Below are 18,552 nucleotides of genomic sequence, written 5' to 3'. Positions count from 1 at the left end.
AAATTCTGGAATTTAGGTAGGAGTCAGTGAGGTAAACTGGAAGCAGTGGTGATTAGTGACTTTTTTTTTTAATGAAAGGGAAGGATTACAACAAGCCAATAATGCTTATTACCACTGATATAAACGCCACAACTAGAAGTGGAAAAATTACTGAAAAAATGATAATAATGTTTTCTGGGTTAAAGCCTCTCCGGCTCCTCTCCAGGCAGAACAGGCTTTGTTTGTTTTTCAGCCCACAGGAGGACTGCAGCAGCTCACATTCCCAGCGGACTAGGCCAGGTGAACCCTAGGAGCAGTCTCCACCCTCCTAAACTTGGCCTGTGCTCTAACTCGGCTGACAGTGGCCTGGCCTGGCGTTATGCCACCAGAGCCCCACAGTGGGACAGCATTATTCCCATTTGTCCTCTGCCCAGGCTGACACTATTGAAAGAAACCTTGTTCTGTAGAAACCTCTAAGCTGGTGTGCTTTTGGTATTATTTTATATGATATATTAAAATAATGAACTAAAGAGGTATCTCCTATTGTCTTAAGAAAATACAACTTGTTATTGAGGCCAAACCCATATCATTTGCTATTTCTGATACCAACAACTTGCTATGTAAAATGGAGAGGTACTCATAACCTATCTCATACAGTGACTGTGAGATTTAGGTGAGTAACTACAGGTAAAGTGCTAACCAGTGCCTCATGCATGGCAAGCAGTCAATAACTGCTGGGTAATATTAGAACTGAAGGGTGACTGACTAGCATTTTAAAGAAGTGAATGAGTCAGATAGTTTTGAGATACTGAAAAAAGGCAGAAAGTACACACTGAGATGCTCAGAAGGAAAGAAACATGGTAAAGGACTGGCAATAGATAAGGTTAAAAGAAAAAGATCAAAATGTGTCATAACAAAGAGGAGAAAAAATCAAACACAAACATAAAAGCCAATCAGGATACTAGTTTTTGCTCCCCTGTATTCAGAATTGATTGACTTCTCCTAAGAGTAGCATGTCCAGTTTTGAATTTTGAGGTGAAGAATTGGAGGCAGTCCAGAGGGGAGTAATAAAAATAATTAAAGGGTTGGGATACAGGCCATATTAAGAAAAGTTAAAAGGAGCTGGGGTTATTTGACCTAGAGAATAAAGGCTGAGGAGGTTAACGACAAGATTTAAGACCAGAGAAGAACACTGTGCTGTGATGGTAAGCAGCCGGGGCACTGATGACACAGCACAGAGGAAAAGGCTAAACAGAGACGAGGGCTAGTAGAGATCACTGCAAGGTCTCGAGGCAGGAAGAAACGTGTGCGGAGAGGGCAGCCAGCTCTTCTTAGAATGGTGTAGATATAACGTGGGTCAGATTTAAATAGATAACCCCAAATTTTATGTAGTCACTCCCCAAAATGTATATAAATTGTTTGTAGTACCTATGGAAACCCTGCAAGTTCTAAAATTCCTGTGCCACTAGGGAGTGTATAGTCTATGGGATTCTGGGTGCTGAAAAGTCTGTTGTACAAGCTGTGGATGAGCTGTATCTGACCCTATCAAAACAAACAAAAATATGTGAACAGAGAGGACACCCGAGGATCACTCAATGGAAAAGTACAGTAATCATGGCTGATTTTCAAGCTTTGGAATAAATCAAGGTAAGTGGTTTCAGCTATTTATATTGGGAGGAAAAAAAAAATCATTTTGATGGCTTGAGTCTTCTATTCCTTTGTCAAATAAACCAGTCTGTCTCACTCTTTATAAAATGGTGGTACAGGACAGAGGGAAAAAAACACTTTCAAGCAACAAGGACAGCAAATTCATAGTTGGTACTTAAATTTAAATGTGGCAGATCCTGTGCATTTTAAAAACAGTTTAAGATTTAGGCAGAGAAAGTTAATTAAGTTACTTGTGAGGAGAAAGGAAGGAGGTTGGAAGTTGTTACCTCACTGAGCAGGAAAGTGAAAAATCCTCACTGCTGGTAACTTACTGGGAACTGGGCCCTGTGGGTACAGATGCCTGGGGAAGCCATGAATTGTTGTTAAACCAAACTAAATGTATCTAAGCTAAGCCACCAAGTCCCAGGAGCATTGGCTTTGTTCCAAAGAAATACTTATTAAGGATACTAGTGGAGCTTCTCAAAGCTGAATGTATGGTAGCTGGGTCAACAATGGGAAAATAGAGAAGTAGAATTATACCAAACCACAGAAAGATGTTAAGGGATTTGGTTCTTCAAGAGACTGTTTGTGAGAATTTATGTTTCCAAATAAGTATTCTTTCATCATTTATTACCCAGTGACTTGTATTATTAAACTGACTAAGGCCTCAAAAAGCTCATTTGCACTCTTGTAATTCTATTATAGTCATGCTCTGCATAACAATGTTTTGGTCAATGACAAACCGCATAAGATGGTCCCATAAGATTAGTACCACACAGCCTAGGTGTGTAGTAGGCTATACCATCTAAGTTTGTGTAAGTACACTCCGTGATGTTTGCACAATGACAAAAGCACCTAGGGATGCATTTCTCAGACTGTATCCTCGTTGATAAGCGACACATGACTGTACTGTTAGCCACTGTGAATCGACCCTAAAATGGATAGAGTCACTGCTCATAAAGGAGAGACTCATCTTGCTAGTCTGATCTTACTTCCCTTCAATCTGATGGATATTTGAGAGAGCTGATGATAAAGATGTAGGGGGTGGGGCAGGCTCTTAATTAATGAATAGATGAGGATGAGGATCCATAAACGACATCATAATTGAGGTACCGAAGAAGCATCACTCTAATGCTTTGCTATAAGCACAGTTTATAGTTTTGCAATAAAAATTCCTTGTTGTATAAAGTTCCTCTGAAAACGTAAGCAAAACCTGCAAGGTTATCAACTCATAAATTCTACTCAGACTTTATTGTAAAAATAACCCTACGAAAGTGCAAAACAAGAACCATACTGTCCATCATTGAAATTACATCATCCAGTGACAAAAAACACAATGGTACCACTATTACAACCTCACAAGTAAAGTAACTTGACCAGATCCCAAGATTATAAAATAATAACAAATAGCCAACAGAGGATTCATGATTTATAAAAGAAGTAAAAGTTTTAAATCTGTTCTTTAATTAATCAGCAGTCTGAAGAAAATAAATGACTTCTGACCATATTATCCAAAATGTTCTGAAAACTAATTTCTGTTTTCTCATTGAGTTAATATTACCAGTATTTACCGATAGTGATCTTGAATTATTCCCATCAATCAGCGAGAAGGAGAAAGGTATCTATACAAACCTACATATGGTCCACCGGGTTTGATAACTTTTGCGCTTCGGTTGCGGGATTCCTCCTCTGCCTGGGTCATTCTTTCTCGTGTCATCTGATACGAGTCGTTTGTTGCACACACTGTAATTTTATCTTGTATAAATCCCAGGCAATTGAGCTGGGAGGCTCCAGAGCTGACAAGTAAGATGGTGGCTTTGTTAGAGATGCCCCTCATTTTGCACAATAAAGGCAAGCAAGAACTGTGTAATCCTAAAATCAGCAGCCCAAATAATAGCTTTGTAATCCTAAAATAACTGATATTATTATTAATTTTTAAATGTAAAGATTATTTAAAACATTTAAGTTCCTCCTCTTCATTTCATAGCACACTTTTTTTCATATTCTGAATAGAACAGGTGAAATGAGTTCTTAAGAGACCCAATCTACAAAATTTTGAAAAAAATCAGTATCTGGAGTAAAGAGTCTCGATGGGCACTGTAATTCTACTTTCATTTAATAGTCAACTATTTCTAAGAATTATGTGCCACTGATACAAGAAATGTTAAAAGTTTACTTTTAGAGGAACCATAATATGCATGTTTTAGAACTGACTAGATGAAATAGACCTGCCAAAATTTTTAAAAAGATACTAATTTTAATGCTAAAATACTGCCAAACATTAAAACTTACTTTATTATTATTAGCCCAAAGATCCTAAACATTTGTAGAATTTACATTTACCACTTTGTTAAATCTCTATGTAAGATGACCTATTTATATAGCAAATATTTAAGAAAATACTAGACAGATTTTTGCAGAAATATTAAAAGAAACTTTTATTTAAATAATCACGAATATAACATTAGCCCAAAAGATGGCTCTGTTTCAAAGTATTAACGCTAAGATGAGGGGATGATGGTAACAGTTATACTCATATTTTAAAAAGTGATTACTATGGCCTTAAAACAGACTAGAATATAAAAGTAATGAAAATGCCATTGCAGCTCTGATATTTCTATTTCCAAACTTAATTCAAAATAGCTTTGTTATGACGCTAAAAAATAAGAGTTGATAAAACTTTGGTAACTTACTAGAAACTGTCTGTACAAATGCTGTTTTTAAAAGATCACTTCATTCATTTCATAAATATTCATTGGGCAAGAACTGCATGCCAGGCAATGTGTGAGGTATACAGGGTGTGACAAGGACTAAGACAGATGTGGTCCCTCCTTCAATGAGCGCTCTGCCTACCGGGTGACAAGGATGAGCAAACTGGAAATTATAACCGAGTGTGACGAATGTCACAGGGGAAGGGAACCCCCAGGAAGGTACTTCACCTGGACTTGTGGGTGAAGCAAAGGCATCCTAGAGGAAGTGATGCCCGAGCTGATTTAGAAGGATGACCAGACAAGAGGGAAGAAGGATAGAAGTGTTCTAGGGGGATAACCAACCTGTGCAGGCCCAGGCGGAGCAAGGAGGGGGTTTTCAGTTTGGGGAAAGAGAGTTGGAAGGGACAATTAGAGATGAGGCTGAAGAGGGCATGAGAAGTACATCACACAGGGCTTCGGAGGCCATGGATTTTGGACTTTATCCCAAGAATAATGGATGCTGAAAACAAGGGAGAGAAAAATACTCACCTGTATTGGAGAAAGATCAATTTGGATGGAGAATGAATTGCGAGGAAGGGGGACACAAGAGTAAAAGCAGGAGACCAGTTAGCAGGATGCTGAAGGATTATAGGCAAGAAGTGATGGCTTGAACCAGTGTAGGGCAGTGTGAATGCAGAACAGTAGACAGATTCCAGAGATAGGGAGGAGGCAGAATTGACAGGATTTGGTAAGTAATTAGCCACAGGGGGAGAAAAAGGGGATGAAGTTAACGATTGTGCCTAGGGTATTAGGCAGGTGGAGCTGCCATTTATTGAGACACTGGGGTAGGGTTGGAAGAGAGAAAAAGAAATCAGTGTTGTACACAGTGATTTTGAAGAAATGAAGAGAGGTCTCAGGAGGGAACCAAGTATGAAGAACACTAATATTTAAAATAAGCAATAGCACGGGGAAAAGAAGACCACAGGAGACTTAAAAGACACAGCCAAAGAGGTAGAGGGAAATCAGAAGAGCAGTGTGTCAGGGAAGCCACTGGAATCAGAGCAGTCAACAGTATGAAATGGTGGGAACAGTCCAGAATAATAAAGAACCAATAAGCATCTACTGGATGCTTCAAGAGCAAGGAGGTCAAGGGCCCCTTGGGGGAGCAGTTTCAGTGCAATGATGGAGACTAAAGTCAGACTTCAGCCCCAAAAGACAGTGCAAGGGAAGTTGTTTTTGTTTTTATTTTTTAATAAGAGTTGAGCATGTATGAATGCTGAAAAGCCACTGATCCGAGGGGAAGGAGGAAATGAGGGAGGAAGGAAGGTTTAACCCTCAGGGGAAGAGGGTTGGAGGAGGAAGAATGGAAAGAAAAGATTGTAGTAGAGAAGAGACTACAGTATGAAGGTCTGTGCAGGAAGTTTGAATTTCAACATCTCCCTCTATTATTTACCAAGTAATTTACATAGTGAGAATAAGCTGAAGCTATTACCAATCACGGATGAAGTTACAGCTTATACAAGTATACAGCTTATACTATTCAAGGTCAAGAAATAGATCTTCACATGAAAACAAAATAGAGCTAAACCCGGCAAGAAGGTACTCTCTTGAATTCTCTACTCATCCTCAACTGAGTCACCTTAAAAGTTAAATACTTTGACATATGAATATAAACATTCCTGTAGTCTTTCTCTAGCCTCGCTCACAGTTCCTCACATTTGAGTGTGTATTACTGTAGAGGGCTGGATATATTTTCACTAGGTCTGTGAATGGGCAGATTTAAGGAATTTTTAAAAGGTAATTTTGATTTTGGGATTTCCTCCATCTTACATATGAGAAAAGTGAGGTACAAGGAGATTTAAAAAGAAAGATAAGAAAGGAGACTAGTTAAAATGTTTCTGAACATCTGTTTATTGAGCATCTAGTATGAGTTCTAAGACTAGAAAAAGGGTGTCAGAAAGCCCTTGCCGTTGAGGAGCTTGTACTACTGCAGGAGAGACAAGATCTACGGGAAAAATAAAATTCAATTACATAGAAAAAGTAAGGCCAGATTATGAAAAGGTTTGCTTGCTAGGATGAGAACTGAAAGTTTGAGTGCTTTTGTTTTTATAGTGGCAAATTTCAATTTATACCCATACCACACATTTAATACAGCACCTTGGATCATACTAATGCATTTACCCCAATTTTCTCACAATAATGGTTTCTTTTATCTTGCTGCATCATGTATAGTTTTTTTGTGAATGACCTTAATTCCGTCTCTAAACAAGCAAGGTAGAAATAAACACACAAGGTCTTTATGAGGCAAGGGAGAAACTATATTACCTATGATGATATGACTGGTTTTGAAGAGGGGATTAAGTTCCTTAATAAAATTCCTAATGGGACATGGTTCAATTTGGCGTCAAAATGTTCTCACTATAATAAAATAACTCTTATCTAAAGACAAGCATTACAGGTGATGGCACCACAATGAGAAATCAGTGCCCTGTGGTATGTAAAGAACACTGGACTAGGAGTTAGTATAACTCAGTACTCATTTAGCCCAGTTACTAACCAGCTATGCAACTGTGGCTAAGTCATCTGCGAAATGAAGCACTTGAACTGCACAATCACCAAGGTCCCTAATACTTGGTGATTCTATAATCTATTGCAATGCTGTGCCACAGAACTTTCGCAATGTTGAAAATGTTCTGTATAGCCACTAGCCATGTCGCTACTGAGCCTGTAATATGTGGTTAATGTGAGTGAAGAACTAAATTTTTAATTTTATTTCACTTTTATCAACTGAAATGTAAATAGCCACGTGTGGCCAGTGGACAGTGCAGAAAAGGCAATATAATCTATAATGTATGCAATTTATACCAAAAAATATAAGTTTGGGGGTGAGCAATTTTTAGAAAGCAAAATTAACATATACTTAGGGAAAATGGCAGATTAAGATAAAACATACAGTTATTTAGTCACCTTAAATGGGAAGAGAACTTTAGCACTCTTTCAGTGAAGTGTCTTATTCTGTATCCCTGCCTCCTGTGCTCACTTGAAACTAGGTTCCTTTCCTCTCTCTCCAATGCACAGCAAGGCCTACACAGTTTCAAGTACCACGCAGATGAGAGAGAGAGATGCACGGCCCAGGGTACTTTGGGCCAACGTCAGTGTCTCCGGGGAAGCTGGGGGCTCTAGGGGCTTGTCTTTATCCACAGGCAGAACAAACTCCCCCTACTCAAGGGGGCCATTCTTTAATCAGAAACAACCACAGCAAAGAAGAGTGAAACAAGTAGCTTATTGTTTACAGAGGACCTAAGTAGATAAGGGTTCCATGGTACCCTGGGATGTGGGTGTGTATTCTTGTCTTCCTCGCTCCTTTGTTTTTTTTTTTCAAAATCAGAAGTGACTGCTATACTGGGGTTAATTTCCATTCTGCTGCAGAATAAAGATTTTTAAAAGTCTACCTTACAACAAGGCTTGCACAGGGAAGAAGGAAGGAAATATACAAGATATATATATATATATTTTTTTCCTCCTTTGCCCTTGAGTGCGAGCCTTGAGTACACTATAAGGCACTCTTATTTAAATGCACTGAATAAAGACTTTTTTTAAAAACCTCAATCTTGGCTTTAAAACAAACAAACAAACCATGTTTTACAGGCAAAAAATCTGGATGTTTAAAATCCCTCGAGGGCAAAAAACTTAAAATTTTTCTAATGGTATCCCACAGTGACAAATATAATTTCTAGCACATAGTAGTTGCTCATTATTTCTCAAATAAATAAATAAGCTCCACAATTCAATTCAATAAATATTTATGGAATGACTACTATGTATTTTATTAATTTTTTAAGAACCCTCAAAGAAAAATTACTTTCCCTCCAGCATACCTTGAAATGTACTTACCTGGAGAATGTTTGCTGGATGCAGTCAAAGCTGCCCTGAGGGTTGTCTTTACCCACATTTGACAAATAGAAGTTAAAGGTATGCACTTCATTGGGGGGATCATTTTTGGGAATTTTGATAAGCTAAAAGGAGGGAAAGAGAGAAACACCTCAAATTATAAATTTGCCATAGAACGATCTGATAACTGACTTTGTTTTCAAGTGACATTCATTTTATACCCAAGCTCTCTTGAACATTTAAGTTACCAAGTCATTCAAGTAATCTGGCAAGCATGCCTATAACTCACCACATTCATATTTCCATTTTCTACCCTTAAGTATCAGTAGTCAGTAATTAGTTTATAAGAGGAACCCTCTTCATTTCATCTAGTAAATGATTATAATTCAGGTGGAAGAGTTATTAGTGAATTTAATCTCTTCCTTTTTTGAGCAATACAGGTTCTGTCTTTAGCTGACATGACCCTTTGCTGAATACCTTCTAGACATTTAAATAGTCTCTGACAGACAGCCCATATTTAAATCTTTTGTCTCTTATTATATACACGTTTCATATTAATTCTTGCTTCTTTGTGTAATATTTTGAAGAACAACTAGCAGCGTAAGGTGAATGTCATAATTACATTCACATCAAAATGCAGCTGGGTGTTTCTCCCTGCCCTATGAATCCCTTCCTCATCTTCCTCTTCACAGAACAGGGTCAGCAGCCTACAGAGAGGATTCTGCAGGGCACTCCAAGGCTGAGCCCCAGGTAACACTGCTGAACAGGCAGACATTTCTTGCTCTTGCTCAAGGTCTGCTTTCTGTACTAGATGGGAAGCTCCACGAGCGAAGGGATAGGGTTGCTCTAGATGACTGAGCCCCTCTACCAGACACATTTTCCTGGCACAGAGTAGAAGCTCAATAAATGTCTGCAAACAAATGAACTGGAAAATTCTCAGTCTTTCAACTGTTCCACCCTTCCCAGATCCCAAGACTTTCCTTCCCTTGGGTCTGCAGAGGCCACCACAGTGTTAGGTGATAATTATAAAAAAGATTCATTTACATTCAAGAAGGTAAAATATGATCTCCTGCTCTCCAGCATGCGCACCTTACCCCTCCCCCCCCCACCGCTGCCCCCAGAGTCTTAGCAACTTAGTAGACAAGTTGCAACGGGGAAAGTATTTTCTAATTCTCATTCTTCTCCCCCAAATCTGCCCTTTCCATTATTAGAAGATTAACACTCAGAGGTAACTGGCTGCCATATATATATATATATATATATATATATAAATACACCCTGCAACTCTGACTTGTTCACTCAAAGACTCCTAACCTTTGACCTACAGGAAAGAATTTGGAGCCACTAATTCCAACCCACATCCCTCCCCCTAAAAAAGTAAAGGAAGGTAAGAAGAGAGACCATCTACAGTGTGTGGCGCATAGTAGACATGCAATAAATGTTTGTTGAAAGAATGAACGAACAAGGAGAAGAAATAAGTCAAAGAAAAACATCTTTTCAAGGGCGATTCAGAAGACTCATGGAGAGCTTGAAAGGCCAAATTTCACCAAAGATGTTGAGCATTAGATAACTCCACAGTGCCTCCCTCAGCCATGAATCTAAACTATCTCTGACTCCCTATTTTAAATTAGTTACAATTGCTAGAGTAACAAGCTTTTACATTTATTATTTACTCTATAAATTATATCTTTTTTGGGCCCTAAAGTTACTCTTTTATTTCCCCTAGTTCTAAAAGCTGGAACTTTGTGAACAAGTCTTAACTTACTCTGTCCATAAGTACTCATTAGGTTGTCTTACTGGGTGTGCAAACTGAATGCCTAGTTGGTAAACACACATTGGTGAAATAAAATGGAATGTTTTACTTCTTAATCCTACAGAGCTGGAGGAGAGCAGGAGCCAAAGGAATGCTTGCGTGAGACACAGAGAACATAAAGTCCGCCCGCAGGCTGGTGTAACAGCACTCAGTTTTTCTGAGAATAGCAGGACTCTACTGACAGAGAAGGGATGTACATCGTAACCTAAAGCCTTCTTAAGGCCTAGGAGAGGCGGTGGACAGGTGAGGAAGGTGTGAACACTTGAATGAAACTCCTTCCCCAGCCATGACTCACTCAATGTCCATTCACTTCCCTCTCAACCCCTCATGCAGATCTGCAGAACCTGATTGGGGAGATTCTCCTAGTGGTTGTGGGCTCATCTCCAGGCCAGGCTCTGGCTTCAGTTTAGGCCTACGGTCTTCCTTCCTGTGCAGCTCAGGTCTGGGAATGCAGAAACACTTTACCCATCAGAGTATGGAAGATTGTCCCTTTTGGGAGATTCTAAATTGCAACTTTAAAAAGTAGAATCATATAGTTTCTTCTATTTTTCAAGAGTGACTACAGTTTGGACTCATATTCTACAAATGTTCAGTATTCTTTCACTGGAAACTTTTAACTTAATTATTGGAATCTTAAAGCTCAGACATCTACTAAACAGCATTTCAGGAAAGCTCTTAAACATTTATATAACTTAAATGTAGATTTTTTTCCGTTTTCATTCTCTAAACTGTGATTCTTAAGTAACATTTACACTTTCCAAGGTAAAAAATTATCTTCCTATACATTTTTTCATTTTTTAAAACACACACACAGGCAGTGTCTTGTGTAAATTTGGAGGGTTCAATAACAAAAATACCTTGTTTGAACTAATTACTGTGCACACCCCTCAAAGCATTACGGTCTGGCCTGATGGTGGGCACAGAAGGCTTTCCTATTCTTGTACTTTAAAAGTCTCTTGAACAGAAAAAAAAGAAGCTTTAGTCATTTACAAAATATGATCATACACAGAAAAGGAAAAAATCAGGTTAAATAGGAACAAAGTTAAAAAAAGAAAAAGCCTACACAACCAATGCTATGTACCCACTGAAGTGTTTAGAAGCATGTGTTACACATAGATTAAAACAGCAGTTCTCAACAAGGGGCAATTTTGCCCCATAGAGGACATTTGGCCTGGGAGGGTGCCACTGGCATCTACTGGAGACTAGAGATAGTGCCCAACACCCTACAGTGCACAGGACAGCCCCCACAACAAAGGATCACTCAGTCTAAAATGTTAGTAGGGCTGAGGCTAAGAAACTATAGGTTAGAAACAGAAGTAGGTCAGTCCCTTAGAAAAGAAGTCAGAGGGGCTGGCCCCGTGGCCTAGTGGTTAAGTTCAGTGCACTCTGCTTCAGTTCCCAGGCATGGACCTACACCACTCATCGGCAGCCAAGATGTGGTGGTGACCCACATACAAAATAGAGTAAGATTGGCACAGTTGTTAGCTCAGGGCAAATCTTCCTCAGCAAAAAAACAAACAAAAAACCCCCCACAAACAGAGAATTCTGACTTCACTGGCTTCTGAAAAGTAATGAAGTGGAGGAAAAAATGGTATCTTTAAAGCAATTAAGGACCCATCTTATATAAAATAAAAGAAGCCATTTTAACTTCTTTGAAACACTTATTCCAGTTTTATAACTTCCCATCAGATGACACTGAAAGGCAATTAAATGCACCTGAGCCATATTTATATTTAAAGTATACTTAGCTGGAGAGAGAATGTGAAGATTAAGTACTTACTGCAAATTAATTTCTGCCACTTCTCCTAAGCATCACAAAGTCAGTAAATAAACAAATGACTTAACAGGAGTTATAAAAAAAGTACTTCTTTTGGAATGCCTACTCTAGATATCAATTAAAAAAAGGAGGTCTTGAAGAGAGATTAATTTACTAAGAACAAACTCTCAAAGGAGAAAGAATCATTTCAGGATAAAGAAAGTGAAGCTTTGTAGTGACAGTCCCTCAGAATTCTGTTCCCTTGGTAAGTTCCAAAAACCTCACTGGCAATAACAATTAGAAAAGACTAGTGTAGTTTTCAACTTAAAAAAAAGCCACACAGTAACAATTAACTGGAGAGTCCTGGTAATCCCTGCCATCCCTCCTTCTTACATACCACACGTATCGATTAAGGTTCTCAGGCTGCTGACTATCAGCGACGAGCCAGCTTTGTCCTCAACTCTTGGGAAGCAAGGTAGTATGATAGAGAATGACAGCAGGGCTCCTCCACAATCTCTCCTGCCCACTGTCTGACCCTGTGAACAGTGTGCAGATGGGGCCAGGGGCAGACATCAGGGCAAATCATGTTCATTTTGGGACCCAAGAGTGAATCTTGTTGCATATCATGGTATTTTCTTTCAGCTGTGGAGCTGGGCTTGGGGTTGGAGGTTAAAGAATGATGAGGGAACATGGAGTTCTGAGTTTCCACATCACTTTTCCTCAGTAGTATTCAGAGCAGCAGCAATGCAGATGGTACAGCCTGACCTAATCTCAGGCTTTTCCTGTACAAGACCTAAGAGCAAGACAGCACCAAACAATCTTTATATCTTTAAAATTTCAAAAGCTTGAATTACATTGTTTATGGATTTACTATATCTAATTTCCTGAAGAAGATGGTACAAATTGGATACAAATTGTATTTGTATCAATACCTAAATATACTCTTAAGAATGAAACGTATGTACAAAGGATCACTTATGTTTATAGCTGGTAAGTCTGCTTAACGGTTTGGCCCCACAGGCAGTAGGGCAGGAGACTTAATGGAAAGAGCAGGTTGTGTGTGACAATTAGGGCAGGCAAAGCAGCAGGGGGGTGGGGGCTTCATAACTAAACTTTGGTGACCTCAGAGGGGACCAGAGCCTGTGGGACTGTTGAAGGCCACAGCTAAGGTGGGATCTGAGACCTTGTCTAATCTGGAGCATTTCAGACACTAGACTTTCAGAGGAACTTGTGGATACTCTTCACTCCTCTCTTTGATATATAGGAGCCTATACCACAGCTTGTCCAGATAGTGAAATAGGAGTCCTTTCTTTCAGAATGGTTATGAAGCATTTACTTATAAACTGGCCTTTGAATTTATGGAATATGAAGAGGGGGGACGAAAATGAATTGACTGTTACTTGCAGGTGTAGGGTAAGCCTCTGGGGACTGGGCTAACCACCATAGGAGAAGGAATTCTAAGGTCTGATTTAGAAACAATCTTGGAAGAGCATCCCTTTGTGTAACAGGAACTTCTCAATTTTAATTATAGTATTTTAAGCTTTTCCTATAGGTCAATGGAAAAACCTTTATATTTAGGGACTCAGGGTCTACTTGAAATTTTTAGCTAAACGCCTTAAGAATGAGATGTTATTTAAAAAGTATGAAAGGCTAAGATTCCAAACAGTTTCTTATTCAAGATGAAGAAAATAAAAATATACCACCATTTTCTGGGCAACTGGAAAAGCAGATTTAATTTGCATTCCAAAAATGAGAGACTGAAAATCAAAGGCTTAGGACCACAGTCCACAATCCTCCCCCCAAACTCTAGACTGTCTTCGATATAAAGCTATGAAGAAAAAGTTTCAGGAAACTTTCAGACATTTATAATTAACATAAACCCTGTATACCAAGATGTGCAAGTCAAAGCTTCTAATTATTCTGAGACACAAGCTCAGGCATGTGGCAGTGGAATACTGTCTGAAAAGTATTTCCACATCAAGTTACTGACCTATTTACATAAGGATGTGGGGTAGAAGCAAAATGTGCACACTGCTGCAAATTTCTCATATGGGCATGCTAACATCTGCCTAGAAGTCACTGGTATCTTTGCTGCAGAGGTTTCCCACCCTTAAATACTTTCTACTCAATACTGGATTGAGGTACAGGCTAGATTAAAACAGGATCATCCAAGGTTTCTTTTTTCATTTATTTAAAATGAAAGCTTTATTCTTTTGTGGGTATTACAAATTATTTAAACTTATAGAAGCTTTTCTTTGACAGTAACTCTATGAGTTATCCAACCTTTCCTGCTAAGCTGATTGTAAGCACTCAATGGGATGCTCATGACTCAGTAGTATTACAGTTTGATATGACAACTCTCAGTCCTTAAAGCAGACTCATAGAGCTGGCAGGGCTTTTGAGATCGTCTAATCGAATTTCTTCATTTTACAGATTAGGAACAGAGAGAGTCTCAGTGACTTGCTCAAGGTTACAACTCTATTTAAAACTGCAACTCCGGTACTCCGACTCCCTGACCTTGCTCCAAGTTTGTCTAAAACATGTAGCACCCATACTACTTACAGATTATGTTTACTGTCTTTCTCCCCTGACTAGAATATAGTCCTTGGAGGGACATAGGCTTTTGTCCGGTTTCTTCCCTGAATATATCGCCAGTATCTCAAACAGTGTGTATGTGGCACAAAGGAGTCACTCCACACATTTGCTGAATGAATGAAAATGTTGATTAATGCTTGAGCCAGCTCTAGAACTGAAGTGTCTGCTTTCTTTCCACCAATATTTCCAAAGCGTGTTGAAAAGTTTCTGTATATGAAAAAGGGGTTCTATCCTCAAATAAATTTGGGAAATGCCAGGTGAAACAAAACGGATTTCTTTGCTGTAGGTCCTTTCATACTGAATAGTAGTTTTCCAATTCCTAAGACCTCAGAACCCACCTCCTCTATTCCTCCAGTGTCTCAGAAGGCCAACCTGTCTCTTAATATTATTTGACTAATATATTATTTTGCTATATATAAACAATATATCTTAGCTTAGATAGAAAAATTGCAACAAATATTTAAGCATTAGAATTCTTTTTTTCTCAAATCCTTTCCTAACTCTTAATGATTCTGTGATTTCCTAATAATCTAGAAAATTCAGTTTAGTTAGAAAAATGTATTTGCATGTACTGCTCAGGGTCTAGAGTTTAGGGGCAAAATAAATAATGTAGAATCGGAACAGAAAATAGAAACCTCAACCTGAAAGCCACAAGTCCTATTTTTCAGACTTGAGGATTAACATCATGAGTTTAGGTAAGAAAAAAAAGCCTCTCAGATCAGCCCAGATGTGCAAAGCAATGCCGGGTGGGTGTGGGGGTGGAGGGAGGGGAGGCCATCTTTCACTGGCAATAGAAAAAGTTAAGTATTAGAGAAACCAGTAAGGGGTAAATATTCCTTTTGATAAAGACTGGCAGCAGGTGGAAAAGATCCCACATATATTAGAAACATCTGAAATTTCCACACGATAGATACTTTACTGAGAAGAGTAGCACAAAATGCTAAATTTATCTAGAACAAAGAGATATATTGGCAGTTATCCAAAAAAATTCAGGCCGTGTAGCAATTAATATGAATAATTCAGGACAAAATAAGTTTATTTATTTCCCTGCATTCTTCCTCTTTAGCAAGACGTATATTAAGAAAAAAGTAAAGTAGAGTAGCTTTCCCTATTATTCTTCATATAGCTCCTTTAGACCCAGTATTAGAGTTTCTTAAAAAGTTCTCCATGAAAGAGAAGAGTAGGCCAATACTGAGCTTTCTTGGTTCTGTTACTTCCACGGGATATAGTCTTAGTAGAAAAATCATTCCTGAGAATTGCATTTTCATCCCTAATGTATCCTTTTAAGTTTATGGCCATTTTGGGGAACACATCATTGATGGTAACATTTCAAAACGAATTTTAATTGTTTACAAGTAAGCAATAACATCTCCAGAAGTAAAGTGCTAATTTTTAAAAGTCAGATATACCCAAGTTGCTATATAACTGAAACTGAAAAAAACTGCTTTGAGTAATTTTTGGCTCTCTTAATATGGTTTCTCTTAATATGAAACTCGCCTTCTCAATGTCGGTTGCCCAGTGAGATGACACTGATTGATTCATTCATTTAATTCATTTATTCCACAAATATTAACTGAGTACCTACTGTGCCAGGAACTGTTCTAGGTTTCTGTGACACATGAATGAAGAAAACCAACAAAGATCCCTGCCCTGGTGGCACATTTATATATATAGAAATCCAGGAGTGAGATGATAGTAGCTTGGACCAGGAGATGGGGAGAAATGGAGGATTTGGGATATATTTTTGCAGGTAGATGCAACAGAATTCCTAGACAAACTAATGTGAGGAATGAAAGAGAGAAATCAAGAATGACACCAAGGCGTTTTCCCCGAAGGAAGAATGGAGTTGAGTGTATGTGTCTACACACACACACACACACGTACACACATTTACATAGACATACACACATCTGTGTACATATATAGACATGTACACATACATACATATAGTATCTTGGATATGATGATGAGTACCTTACTGTAACTGAATCCATACAAGCTAAGTATACGAAAATACAATTGACCAATGCCGGTTTCACCAGCTAAAAAGGAGCTTCAAAGTAAGTTTTGTTATGACTCATTTTGTAGCTTCATAGCTAAAAATTATTTAAAAGAGACCAGGTGGCTGGGTGTAGCTGGTTGGTAGCTGGGTATTTCCAGGAAAAAAGGGGGGATGACAGTTATCGGCAGGGGAAAGATGCAAATAGCAGATACTAGAGATACTGTATCAGGAAAAAGGTATTCAGACTACGGGGCATGACAAAATAGAAAATTTGTATTTAAAAATGACTGCAGGGGCCGGCCTCATGGCCGAGCGGTTAAGTTCGCGTGCTCTGCTGCAGCGGCCCAGGGTTCGGATTCTGGGCGTGGACATGGCACCGCTCGTCAGGCAACGTTGAGGCGGCGTCCCACATTCCTCAACTAGAAGGACCTGCAACTAAGATACACAGCTGTGTCTGGTGGTGGGGGGGGGAGGTTGGGGAAATAAAGCAGAAAAAAAAAAAATGACTGCAAAATTGAGCTAAATGCCAAAGTAGCTTTTAGAAGAAAAGTGAGAGGGCCACCAAGAGAATCTGAGAAGTTTGTTCAAACTTCATGGCTAGAAAAATCCACAAGTCTTTCTTTGGTGGCAAAAACTAAAACCTCCCATTGAATTCCATAACTCTTATCATAAAACTGCTTTTCATTTTCATTTTATTAACCAGTCCTCTCCGAAATTTAAATATATTCCATAGAATCAATGCTTATATAGAAAAAAATTCTCATCGTATCCCTAAATCTGCCCATCCTCCCACACTATCTATAGTAAACCACAATTCACCTAGTTACTGAGGTTATTGGTATCCTGGGGAGTCAAACTTGACTCCTCTCTCTCTCACAGCACCCCACACCCCCTCAACATCCAGATAATCACAAGTCCTACTGTTTGTTTGTTTTTTTCTCTGAGGAAGGTTGGCCCTGAACTAACATCATGTGTTGCTAGTCTTCCTCTTTTTGCCAGAAGAAGACTGCCCCAGAGCCAACATCTGTGCCAATCTTCCTCCACTTTGTATGTGGGACACTGCCACAGCACGGCTGGATGACTGGCATGCAGGTCCATGCCTGGCATCTGAACCGGCAAACCCCGGGCCACCAAAGCGGAATGTGTGAACCTAACTACTATGCCACCAGGCTGGCTCCAAGTCCTACTGTTATTTCCTAAATTATCTCTCAAATGTATCTCATCTCCCTCCTCTGTTTTGGCTCAATATGACCTTTTGCTTGGACAACTTGTCTTTCAGCCTCTACTTTTGTCTGTTCTCAATCCAATCCTCTAATCATTCAGTTGCCAAAACTAGTTTCATAAAATGCCAATCTGACCATGTCAGTCCCAAGTGTCATTTATTTCTTCATGGTTGCCTACCACTTAACTACTGTAGAGTCTAAGCTCCTTAATAGGACATATGCGGTTCCTTCCCAATAGACCTGGGCTTTAACTCTCCACGTTGAATTTAATGTCTCCAATTCTTGTCTTGGCTTGTGATAGCTTATCCTTTATGTAAGATTCAGCTCAGCAGCCTTTCCCTGAGGGAACCTTGCCTTTCCCAGTGAAGTAAGTTTAGAAGCCTCTTTTCTGGGTCCCCACAGACCCTTGGGCTCAACTCTACTGCTGCCTTCACTGTACTACATGCTAAGTACTTGTTTATATGCCTTCCTCCTCCACCAGACTGTGAGTTCTCTGGGGGCAAGGACCATGGTCTCACTTCATTTATCTGGAACACAGCAGATACCTAATAAATATTTGTTGGATTCATCTAAAGAAACTTGGGACTAGATTAAATTCACTCAGGAGAAGCTTCATGCCAGGGATACTAAAAAATTAGAGACGTATCTGAAATAGATCACTTAGGAGTCTGTGGAAAACCAAGGCTCCCCAGAGCAGGCAAAAATAGATAACCAAATGAAAGGAAGAAAAAAAAAAATCCCACACAGCTACCAGCTGTGTGGTACAAACGTCAGATGAGAAATTTTCTGACCTCTCCTGTGCTATGTTTAGCCGCCAAACCTAGGCCAAGTGGATGCCTAGGTTTGTGGAACTTAAATTTATATTACACATTTTTCTTTTTTAAAAGTATCTTCATCTTTATTAAAATACTCACAGAATACTCTGGCCTCACCAAATTCCATTTGAAAAAAAGATC

At 39.0% G+C, this 18,552-nt stretch overlaps 1 protein-coding gene across 1 annotated transcript in view; it reads right to left on the bottom strand.

The window, feature by feature from the left end:
• ELL2 (elongation factor for RNA polymerase II 2) overlaps positions 1–18,552 on the bottom strand; it is a 73,576-nt gene that overhangs the window by 22,310 nt on the left and 32,714 nt on the right. The window contains exons 3-4 of the mRNA XM_070517744.1: positions 8,211–8,332; positions 3,259–3,422 (exon numbers count right to left, since the gene is read on the bottom strand). Coding sequence (XP_070373845.1) covers positions 3,259–3,422; positions 8,211–8,332 — 286 coding nt within the window. The remainder of the gene's footprint in view (positions 1–3,258; positions 3,423–8,210; positions 8,333–18,552) is intronic.

The sequence above is a fragment of the Equus asinus genome, chromosome 9 (genome assembly GCF_041296235.1).
Source record: "Equus asinus isolate D_3611 breed Donkey chromosome 9, EquAss-T2T_v2, whole genome shotgun sequence".
NCBI lineage: Eukaryota > Metazoa > Chordata > Mammalia > Perissodactyla > Equidae > Equus > Equus asinus.
The sequence above is the reverse complement of the archived record's forward strand: the minus strand, read 5'-3'. Positions and strand labels throughout refer to the sequence as shown.